At 31.7% G+C, this 12,859-nt stretch overlaps 1 protein-coding gene across 1 annotated transcript in view; it reads right to left on the bottom strand.

Annotated features, from left to right (window-relative positions):
* Window positions 1–693: 693 nt before the first annotated feature.
* Window positions 694–12,859, bottom strand: part of KCNAB3 (Voltage-gated potassium channel subunit beta-3) — a 55,061-nt gene continuing 42,895 nt past the window's right edge. Inside the window, exons 8-13 of the mRNA XM_051214961.1 lie at window positions 12,141–12,316; window positions 8,172–8,289; window positions 5,652–5,746; window positions 4,474–4,594; window positions 3,121–3,209; window positions 694–1,233 (exon numbers count right to left, since the gene is read on the bottom strand). Coding sequence (XP_051068147.1) covers window positions 1,150–1,233; window positions 3,121–3,209; window positions 4,474–4,594; window positions 5,652–5,746; window positions 8,172–8,289; window positions 12,141–12,316 — 683 coding nt within the window. The 3' untranslated portion in view covers window positions 694–1,149. The remainder of the gene's footprint in view (window positions 1,234–3,120; window positions 3,210–4,473; window positions 4,595–5,651; window positions 5,747–8,171; window positions 8,290–12,140; window positions 12,317–12,859) is intronic.

Raw genomic sequence — 12,859 nt, 5'->3', positions numbered from 1 at the left:
TATTTAACTTATTCAATTCTGCTATTCACAAACTCGAGTTAAGTTGATAATTATATATGAGAATTAGTATTATGTACATTTCAATAACAATCAGTAACGATCTAACTGTAGTTAGATACAGGGCCACTAAAACACTTTGCGCTTGCAGGCATATATATATAGTGTATATATCAAACCATCAATATATACTAATATATATATACTTTCACTGATTGAAATCATGAGTCAATTGAAGCTAAACCACCATGGAAAACCTCGAAGCACTGGACGGCCGTTTCGTCCTATTGTGGGACTCGTCAGCACTGCGCATCCACGATCCCGCACCCTGCGAGATTCGAACCCAAGACCTATCAGTCTCACACCAGGCGCTTAACCAAGTAGACCACTGAGCCGGCATCCAACGGTGTTAATGTTTAACTTCAACCAATCCACGAAGTTGCACCACCGTACATCATTGTCTTTAGTGAGTTGATATCTCACAGCAGACCTGGTTGAACTCCACTGGTAACGGCTTCTCATTAGAACTCCAAGAGTATCTCTTGAAGTATCTCTTGGAGTCCCATACTAGGATGAAACGGCCGTCCAGTGTCTCCAGGTTTTCCATGGTGGTCTAGCTTCATTTGACTCATGATTTCATTCAGTGAAATTTCTAACATCTCAACAAAACCCCTTCTGATAATATATATATAATTGTTTAGATATTCTGACACATATTTTTCTCCATTCTTTTATTTTATAACTAAGTTTGTTTTTAAAAACTAAACACACTACAAAGTAGTTTGTTTTAAAATGTAAATTTCACCGTTACTCATCTAAAACATCATAACATTTTAGATAAACATAAATAAAACAAATCATTCTATTAAAACTTATATAAACTTTCAATGTGATTATCTCAATTTATGTTTATCCCCGTTACTTATTATAGGAAAAGGATTTTATTCAATGTTGTTTGATTGAGTTTATTAATCATGTAAAAATAACTGACAGTTGTTCATCCATTTTTCTGCTTCTGCTCCTCCTCCCCATTTAGTTGCTAACCGTGATTGGTTTTTTTGTGTTTTTTTAAATTGAGTAAAATATTATTATTTCCTCTTGTTTTAATTGTTAATTATAATATTCATTAATTCAGTTTATGATATTTTTGTTTTAAAGGAAATTATCATTTGAGTCAGTTGTATTTAATAGTGTATCTAATTCCGATATGATACTTGCATTTAAATGTGGATAAATCTAATGAATAAAAAAATTAAAAAATTTGAATAAAAAGAATAAACATATTAGTTTCTCATTTATTCATTAAAATAAATCAAGATTTACATTCATATCGAAATTATATGGATTCATTGAATTGAATTCTACCTGGAGCTCCTCCTGGGCTACTAGCAGTCTCAAGCTTGGGTAAAGTAGAAGGGTTGGGCATGGAGTTAGCAATCCCATCTTGTACAAAGCTAACTCTCAAAAAAACATTGCTAACTAGAAAAAATAATTTGAATATTTTCTCTAACTACTTATTACCTGGAATATAGTATAATGTTTGATTTTAGAAGATTCAGTGTATGTGGGAAGAGTGTTTGTAATTATGATATAAGTAACAAATATTTTATTAGTTTATTTGATGTATATTACGGCCTCAATAATCATTGAATTTATCACTTATCACTGAAATAGTAGAAGCCGATATTAATCCTCGTAATAAAGAAATTCAGTAACGAGTCAATCTACACAGGATGCATATATGCCAACTAGAAATTGATCAATTGCATCCCTTAACAACAATAGAAATATTCAAGGAAACAACACCAAGTGAGTTTAGACTTCACTCCATTGCTATCAGGAACCAGTAGCTAAGTGGATAACGCGATGGTGTTTGAAGCGAACGGTGCTAGGTTCGAGTTCTGGAGTAAACATCAATTATGGGATGAAGGTACACCCAGTTGACGAGTCCCAAATAGGACGGAACGCGCGTCCTAGATTTCATTGCTAGCCACTATCCATCTTTGCTTAAAATTCATTTTAAGTCTATTTATTAATATAAGTAATGAAAAATCGTAAAACTATCCAATTTAGTTCATCAATCTTCACCAGCCGAAATAGATATTGAAGTGTCATATTTTCTTGCCTCAATAACACTCCTATACTTGGACGTTAAGTTGTTTAACGAAGATAATAATTCATTGATCACTTGGCTACTTAACATAACAGAAAAAATGATGAATAATAAAATAGGCGGTAGAGAAATATGAAGCAAAATTTGTACAATTTGTGACACAAATAGAATTCACCTGGAAAGGCATTGAAAATTACACATTACTTAATAGCTCTTCTGGTATTCTCTGGTAATTTGGTTAACTACAGTATATGTCTGAGTTTTTATTATTTTAGCTTCCCACTTGTGAACAAACATATGTACATACAATGTTAGTGTTTACATATAAATGTGCATTCATAAATATATTGTTTTAAGTAAACGACAGCAAAATGTTCACTCAACAGTACACAAATAATCACCAGTGAATGACAAACATGTAGAACCATAATGACAAGTGAGGTAATAAGTTGAGAATGTTAAGTAAACTACTCTTTTCTGATTTATTGAAGAAAATAGTTTCAAATTGTACGATTGTTTAAACTTTGAACATCAACTTATTTAATTGTTTATTGCGATCGCAAAATACAACCCTAAAGATTTGTTCTCGAAAAACACTGAGTAAAATGAATACTCGCCATTTGACTGAATCGTCGATGAGACTATAATTTATGAACGACCTTTGAACGACGCCAAAGTGACCTTGTGGGTGTTCACCTAATAACTAGGATTAAATTGACGTTATAAACCTGTGTGAGGAATTAAAATTATGATTTACAGTTGATGATTAAGGTTAGGAATTAGATTTCGGGTTTTCATCACAAACTGATATAAGCTATAATGCCAAAACTCTACTTAGCCAAATGGATGAGTGAATTTCATGCCGAAATCCGAGACATGTTATTTTATACGTGATTGGTTCGTCCATAAATTATGGTCTCGTCGAATCTTCTTTAAATACTCAAATAATTTTCATTTATCGTTTTACCGATAATGTTGGAATTTTTCCAGAAATATTTTTAAATACTTACCAATACTGATCTTATGTTTTCATGTAACTGGTCAACCGTTGCTGCTCCGATAATAACACTGCCAATATGTGAACAGCGAAGACACCAGGCTAACAAGTTGATTCGCACACAAAGAAAAGAAGTAAATCGAATGGAATGAGCATCAGGTTTTTTAATTTTAAAGGCATAATATAGTGAAATTTTAGAAAGCTAGTTCTGAACATGTAATTCACGTTACACGTTCAAAAATGACGGAGAAGGACGAATATAATCAATTTATTTTATAGAGTACAGTCAAATTTAACTAAAGCTGCTTATGAACACATTTAAAGTAGTTTGTTTTAACGAAATGTTAAGCTATGTGTTTATCTGCTGTACTAGTTAAAATGTACTATTTCAATAGGATAAGTGACGTGGTTAATTCTCGCAGTTTATTACCAATCAACTGTACCATTATCAAATTTTTTAATATTTTCAGTGTGGGGTTGCGGAGACTGTTAAGTTTTTGATCCAGATCATGAAGCAACCAATGTTTGACCATCATTGAGAACCTGAAATTACTGGACGGCCATTTCGTCTTAGTAGGGGACTCCTGAACAGTGCGCACACACGATCCCTCACACAAGATTTGGACCCAGAACCTTAGGTCTCGCGCGCGAACACTTAACCTCTAGATCACTAAGCCGACATCTAAAGGTGTTAATGTCTAACTTTAACCAATCCATGAAATTGTGCGACCATCTTCTATTGTCCGATGTAGATACCTGTTTGTACTCGACGCGGATTAGCTCCATTGGTCACGGCTCCACACTAGAACTCCAAGATTTCCCTCACACAACTAGTCACTAGTGAGTAAACTTAAAATATCAGACACATTTTTAACTGAACAGAAAGAAAAGTCAATTCGTACTAGGGTATCTATAAAATCATAACATATTATTACATTGTTGAGACAGTACTATGACGTTGTATCCTAACCAATCTAAAATGTAAAACATTAAGTGACTGCTTTTATTGCAAAGTTATGAAGAAGAGGTTATAATGTCGTTGTTCGATGTAGCATCTTCCCATAAGCTTAGTTCAATTCAATAAATAACAAAGAAAATAAGATTTGCAATTCGAATGGCAAACAAACCAAACTTCCATTAAACCCAACATTTTTCTTCGTATTGTTTCTCTTTTTAAGTAACAACTGTTTGTTCTATTAAATTAAAATAATCTTTGTAAATGTTTATTAGTACTCATAGCCAGTAAAATCCGGTCAAATTATTAATTTGAGTAAGGTAATATTGAAATTAGTCAGTAAATGATTTCACTCTCACAATTCACAGCATATATATTATCTGTATGGTGAAAAAATATGTTACAACTTACCAATAGCTAATTGTGCACAAGTACATTTCATTCTACCTGCTATCTTACATAGTTGTTTAACTTCTTCCCTTTGACTGATACCTTTTGAACAAAGAAGTTTATCACGTATATCTTCTTGATTCTAAAACCAATAAAAAAAATTTTAAAAATATATTTGGTTTTGTTCGCTTGTGTCTTCCCATTGTCATTTAGGACTGGAATTGATCAATCTCTTGTTGACATATGTGCATCCCGTACGGATTGCCTCAATATTGCCTCAATTTACAAGCATTATAAGCAAAGACGGTTGGTGACTAGCAGTGGAATCCAAGGCGCGCGTCTCGTCCTATTTGGGACTTGTTAGCTTGATGTACCTGAATCTCAGAGTTGATGTCCACAATCAGGACTCAGTAGATAAGCAGATAACGCGATGGCGTTTGAAATGAACGGTTGTGGGTTCTGGTCCCGGAGTGAACATCAACTGTGAGATGAAGGTACATCCAGTTGACGAGTCCCAAATAGGATGAAACGCGTGTCCTGGATTCCATTGCTAGCCACTATCCATCTTTGCTTAAAATAAATAGTTTATATTTAATAAAAATAATTTACTACACATTTATTATTCGTATAATTCCTTAAGAATAAATCGATTTTTTGATCCTCTAACTGAATGCAGAATTTCACCATTTCCTAATCCCTTATTCTCATGTGAATCCTTTTAAAAACTCTGAAAATAATGACAGGTAAAATGCGTTTCATCTGATTATTGGCAGATAATTCTAAACATTGTTCTTTTATACAAACATCCACATTATCTTCAATGAGGTCACACTACCAATTAAACAAAATTTCATCCTACCATCTAAAAAATGGCAAACACTTTTTGCCAACTATAAAGATTAGTTGTACGAATATTCTGTTGATAAATGCATTCGCTCTTCATTTTTCCCACCATCTACTCTACTATCTTACGAATGATCATTCAACTAAACAAATATTATAAATAGATAAATCTGTTTAGACTTGTATTTGATCTAACCAACAGATTATTATAAAAGGATACTAAAAATTGTCGTTGGTCTTCGTAGACTACTGTATTTCAACCTGTGAATCTAATTATTTTTGCATGAAACTTTGGTACCATTATTAAATCGATAATTAGTTTTCTGCCAGATAGAAATTTACACTCAAAAACTCACTTTTAGTGTAGCTCGTGAAAAATTCGGTATACAGTCAATGTATTTTCCGGTTAAAATGCCACCACTTAATGGTGATCCTGTCATAATACCAATATCTTAAATATATTTAAAAGAAAACATAAAACAATATTATGATATCTTACAGTCATTTACGATTGAAATTTATTATAATCAACACATCAGTGTATGAAAACTATTGTTTACTAGTAACTATTGTTGGTTGATGACTGAATAGTGACCAGTGACATATTTTGTTTTAGGTCTTTTGATGCTAGTCGAATTCATTCAACTAAGTTACAATGTGGCTACTAATCCAAATAATCCAATATCGCTTGTAATATGTTGAAATGTTAGTTAATTGAAAGTAGTCTACAGAAAAACCTGACTATATCTCAGAGTGTGAATCAAGATGAAATAGGCTCTGATTCTATAGAAAGCATTACTTCTCTCAAGGATATAGGCACTCTTTACTGGCAAGTCTAAACTATCGCGAAACCTAGGTTCAGAGTTTTCTATTGCTTAACTCTGAAAGATTAAAGACTAATAATCGCAACTATTTGATAAAAACATATATTCACCGACAGTTAAATTTGCTAATAAAATTTACTCAAAAATAAATTATTCCATATTTAAATGAATAATGACATCATTATATATTTCGATGAAAAAACAATCCAAATATTGTTGACCAAAATATTCCACCAAGTTCCAGTATAGGAAACCCATGAATCTATCACTTCCAGCATGATATTGGAATTATTGGAATTAAGTGAATAAATGTCGATAATATTCAAACTAACACACGACAACAGTAATTCATACTTAAACAATACACTTCATTTAGTAGTTTAATACATGTACTAGTTTTATAAGAGACGTTAGAAGTTTACAGAAACGTTTTGTGTATTTTTAAAAACCTAAGTAGATATGTAGAAACACTACCATAGTTTGAACACATCATCGGGTACTATCTTTTACTCAGATTCTTTCAAGATATATAACGTGAACTCGACTGAAGTTTATGTTTTAAAATTTTTCTAGTTATAGATCCAAACTTTATATATTCTGCAAGATATTTAACTGTTTGATCGGTACTATTAAATCCAGTCTAATACTATCCACATATCAAATTTGAACATTATGATTAAATAAAATTTGAAATTAGAAGATAATATTTCTTTCTAATTCCATGTATACAGTAAACCAGAGAAGCATGTACCTATTTATATTCGATAATTTTGTTGTTTGATTCTATTTCCCTTGAAAAAGCTTGAACCAGATTGCCAGGCAAAACGTTGGATTTACTTCAAATTAATTCACTAAGATTTTACAAATATATATTCTCCCTTTTTCATGTATATCTTTCTTCTATAATCCATTGTAATCTTTATGCAAAAGATTATGATATGCATAATAGATTAAGCAATGAATGAATGATGTCTGGATATCAAAACTAACTGTAAACTAAATATCTTATACAGTTTTGTCTGAATTACAATTTGAAATTAACATTATGATCAATATAATTTCATCAGTTGATCAAACATGATCATATATTTCAACGCATTCATCAAATCGTTTGATCATCTTCAAGAGAATTTCAGGTAGACTATAGTTTTATTCAACTAGCTGCTTTGACAGTTTAACTATCATAATTTCTTTCTTAATTATCTTTTATATACGTGAGGAAAAGAAATAACGATTTAATGAGTGTAAAGAAAAAATTATCGATCATAAAATATAATCATTATAATATCTTGCTTAGTTACAAATAGTTACCAATTTTAAAGAAACAATGAATAAAACTTTATCATTGTAGCAATGATAAGATTGAAAACCATCATTTGTTTGATTTAAATTCATTTCCTGAAAAACACCTACATTTTAAGCTGAAGATAATGAGCATTGATTTATATGTTGATTTCAAATATTTAGCGCATACTATAAATTTCAACAAGTTTGCGTGTTTACAGCATATAAATATTAAAAACAAATTATTTATTTACAATTCAATTAAAGCTAAAATTCTTTTCAGAATAGGGTTTTGTGAATATTCCATCGTGCAATATTGTAGATTGGTTGAAGTAAAATATTAACACTGTTAAATGTCGACCAGCTCAGTAGTTTAGTGGTTAAGCATTCGCCCACGAGTCCGAAAGTCCTGGGTTCGAATCCTATGTGTAGGATCATGGATCCTCACTACTGAAGAGTCTCATACGAGGATGAAACTGCCGTTCAATTCTTTTAGGTTTTCTATAATGGACTTACTTTAAACGACTCATGAATTCAACTATTAAAATTATTTTCTTTGATCAATGTTTATTACATAATACAGATAGTTGAATAAAAATGATGAACTCTAAGAGAACATTTTCACAGTACTATCGCGTTTCATACACATACGTATAGTACGTTATATAAGCTGGTTTAACTATAAAATCTGATGCATTATATTTTAAACATTGATTTCATGATAGAGAATAAAATGGTCAAACATATTTGTTTTTCTTATATACTTACTTAGTTTTAAACAAATTTCACGCATATTCTGTAAATAATTTTTATTCAATAAATTCAATTCATTTTGATCTACAGATGGTGGAATTAAATTGAATTGTCTGGCAACTGTTTGAGCTTGCTAATGAAACATTAGTGAAAAAAAGAAAGGAAATTATAAACTATTTGGATATAAATATGATTAATTCATACAATCTAAATAACGATGCATTAAAACAATAAGGGTGAGACTATAATTTATGGACAACCTTTGAGAGACATTAAAGTTACTTTGAGAATATCCACCTACTTATTAGGTTTAAATGAAGGTTTGAAACCAGTGTGAAGTATAAGGATTATGATTTACAAATGATGGTTAGGGATAGGGACTAGATTTAAAGTTTTCATCACGAACTGATATTAGCTAAAATGTCAAGATGTTATTTAGTCAAATGGATGAATGAATTTCACGCCGAAATTCAAGACCTATGTTAGGGATGTTAGATCCTCAGAACTCATTTGATAAATGCCTTAATTTTATAATTTTATTTTGGAAATTTGAATTTTCTTGTTTACGCGCCAAAAGCGCTCTTTTCGCTTTCATGTCGTATTTCCCACATGGGAGGATTTTTAACGCTATTGGTCCGTTGTGTATTTCTAGTATGCTATTTTTGCTACGCTTCCTAGGGACAGTTTTATGCTGTATATATACGTTTGATTTGTGTCTGTTATTATTCACTCGTGCTTCTGGCTTACGGAATATAACTTCCCGTTCCAAGTTTCGACTTCTTCCTCTAGTTAGCAGGGCTGGGACGCATCAAATAGCTAGCTTATTGGTCTACGGTCACAAAACTTTGTTCCGTTCGCATACTAAGTGAACTCGTAACAGCTTCAAACCTAGCAACTTGTTATTGTAAATCTGATTGATTCGTCCATAAATAATCCTCTTGCCACAAGGATATTCTTGTAGACCTATTATACACTGTCTTGTGATTTGTCATATATATATATTCTAGAGAACATCGTATCCTAATGAAAGAAAACTCGTACAAAAAGTTAAATAACTGATAAAATGATGATCTTGTATGTACAGTTTATCAGACCAGTAAAAATATGCTGATTGATTATGATTTGAAAGAAGAACAAACAAATGACCCCTTTTTTGGTTTAGAATTCGTGGATAAACAGTTAAATAAAAAAACGTATCTAAATTCACTTGGTATTGTTTACTTGTATCTTCCCATTGTCATTTAGGACTAGAAGTGATCAATCTCTTGTTGGCATATGTGCATCCTGTGGGGGTTGCCTCAATATTGCCTAAGGTCACAAGCTTTATAAGCAGAGATGGATAGTGACTAACAGTGGAATCCAAGACGTGCGTTTCGTTCTGTTTGGCACTCGTCGGCTTGATGCACCTGCATCTTAGAGTAGACGTTCACTCTAGACCGTTCGCTTAAAGCGCCATTGCGTTATCCACTTAGCTAATGAGTCTTGACATATGCCAACAAGAGACTGATCAATGGCAGTCTTAAACAACAATGAGAAAATACAAGTAAACAATACCAAGTGAATTTAAACTTCACCCCATTACACAAGCAAGTGGCTATCAGGAATCAGTGGCTAAGTGGATAACGCGATGGTGTTTGAAGCGAATGGTACTGCGTTCGAAACACAGAGTGAACATCAACTCTGTGGTGAAGGTACACTCAGTTGACGAGTTCCAAATAGGATGAAACGCGCGTCATGGATTCCACTGCTAGCCACTATCCATCTTTGTTTATAAATTTTGTATCTAAAGATTGTAATTAATGAATTAATTGATAGAAACTAACCATATTATTTACAAATATAAAATAATAGAAGTTTGTTTTTAAAGTAAATATACTGGAATTTATACAGAATTTTAAAGATTATTTAAGCATAGTTAAATGCATAGAACAACGAAGTTAATCTGGTTGTGAGCACTTGGCTTGAATGATTTGCTCACGTTTTAGTTAGCTGGTAAATATACAGTATTCATAACTTGTCTGTCGTATTTTAATAGATTAAATCTTAGCAATCCAATGCATTTAGGAGATTTTGAAAAATGTACCATCAAGCGATAGTTAACTGAGTTTGTACATAGTTCCTTAAGTATATTTTTAATTCTCCTACCTTAGTTTTCCCTGTACTTATTTTCTTGTTTGTGTGGCTAAGTGGATGAACAAACCTTCCGAAAGATTCTATTTTTTAAATATTTGTCGTGTGTTTCCAATGCTTTTTTCCGATAACCATTTACCACAATAAAATAAAATCTATCTATGAAACTTTAGTAATGCTGATCGACTGATTGCTGTAAGCTGATATGTGAAAGACGTACACTCAAACCCAAGTTTTCACAATAAACTACCGTATGTCTCATTTGTACTTCTTAAATACATCGAATATGGTTGATCGAATTCAATAAACTACAAAGCACTTAGTCAAAAAGCATATCGAGCTGAACCATAGTGATACATAATCAACGTTCAGATAGGATTCTCTGATCTGTCTATAGTCGTCAAAGTTTACAAAGTCTTATTTCAATATGCCAACATCTAGACTCTTAAGTTTGATTTTATCATATATAGAAGAAAATGCCATACACTGATGTAACGTTTACAAGAATTGAAAAAAATGTCTAACGAAAACATTTATTTGCTTGAAAAATTAACGCCGCAAAGTGAATGTAAAAAAGAAATTTTAACAAAGAGTATGCGACAAAAGTTCCTTCTTAAAAGCTCAAATATTTTTACTATCGAATGCAAAACAAGAGCCGTATCCTACAATTGAGGAATATATGAAACTCAAAACAACTTTCAACCAATATCAAAATCAGAATCTTCAATACAAACGTCAACACAGTCCTACTGTACGAAGCTGAAACTTGAAGAACTACTACAACTACCATCAAAAAGGTACAAGTATTTATAAACAGTTGTCTACATAAGATACTCAACATCCATTGGCCGGATGCCATCAGCAACAGCGTACTGTGGGAGAGAACAAACCAGCTTCCAGCTGAAGAGGAAATTAGTAAAGGACGTTGGAAGTGAATAGGACATACATTACGGAAATCACCAAACTGCATCACGATGCAAACCCTAACTTGGAATCCTGAGGGGAAGTGGAAAAGTGGAAGGCCATTACGTCGGATAATAGAAGCAGATATGAAAAGGATAAATTATAACTGGAAAGAATTGGAAAGGATTGCTCAGGACGGGGTTGGATGGAGAGTGCTGATGGACGGCCTATGCTCCTCCACGCGGAGTAACAGGAGTAAATAAGTATAACTAAATGTCTATTTATATACTATTTATCATACATTGTGTCATGTGGAATGCAATCCCATATATTTATGTACATTATGTAATTCTAGAACATCATTTCTTCAAATTCTTCTGTTTTTGTCAATCAAATTTTCAGTGATATTACTTTAGCTGCGCTACAGTTATTACAATGTATCAACGGAAAATGTTTGAAAAATAGTATAATAATATTTATTTTAAAAAATAAAGTAAAACCTTATGGTGGGGGAACGATTGTCACACTAGAAGTTTTCTTGTTTTACTCCTATCAAGTAGTTTTGAAAATGTAATAAAATGTGACAGTTCCAAAGAATTTCAAGATCAAGATATTAAAAAAGCTAAACTTTCTGTTTTCTAAGAATTGAACTATCCTGTTTCATCGGGTTCCCATGGTTCCCGCTTTTTAATATGAAAATGTATGAAAATAAAATATATAATCTGATTAACGTTGTACAAGCTCTTTTGTCATATGACTGTCTTTCTAATCTGATAATCAGAAAGCTGGTAAATATAATAGACAATATAAATTTTTTCTTTCCAACTGTTTTATTCCCATCTATGTATTTTCAATTTATTCTATATGACATTTTAAACGATTGATTTCATGAATAAGAAACTCGTAATCTTAACATATGAAAACGACAAACATTCATTGATGAAATCTTACCATAACTTCACAAGGTAACCATCCAGATGTACCCCAATAAAATGTCCAACCAAGATGAATAAGATGTGTGCACGTTCTTACAACTTCTTCAACTGGAATTGACGATTCGTTTTGACGCGTAACAATCACAATATCTACGTATTCTAGTTGAAGTCTTTCTAAGGAAGATCGAAGACCTGTTTCACAAAATATATCGGATATATAATAATAATAATAATAATAATATATAATAATTAAATGAATGAATAAGGTTAACTTATCACTAAGAAGAAACATTTTCAAAGTACAATGACATTGATAAAGTTAATAAATCTTTTTGCCTTTTCATATGATCATTATTTGACCTAATATTAGTCTATCATCGTTTGTTTGTTTTTTGAAAAAAGTACATGTTGTTTTTATTACATAATCAGATTACACAATGTTTCATAAGGACTTTGTTGTACTTTTTATATCTAATGTAATCTATATAAAATAATGATAGTGTATCATATATATAGTCCAATAGTGGTGTGTGCTACTAATGTCAACAGATATAAGTAGTATATGTCACCAATCGAAAGTGAATTGCCTAGCAGCAGAAGGTTAAGAAGATTGAAGAGAAGAAAACAAGAACAAAGAATGATTGCTGTAGAAATGAAGGAACAATAAAGTCTGAGACAATTGATTGATATTTTGCGTATGAAGTATTTACTTTATGGTTCTTAGATTTTATTAAA

The sequence above is a fragment of the Schistosoma haematobium genome, chromosome 2 (genome assembly GCF_000699445.3).
Source record: "Schistosoma haematobium chromosome 2, whole genome shotgun sequence".
In the NCBI taxonomy this organism is placed as follows: Eukaryota; Metazoa; Platyhelminthes; class Trematoda; order Strigeidida; family Schistosomatidae; genus Schistosoma; species Schistosoma haematobium.
The sequence above is the reverse complement of the archived record's forward strand: the minus strand, read 5'-3'. Positions and strand labels throughout refer to the sequence as shown.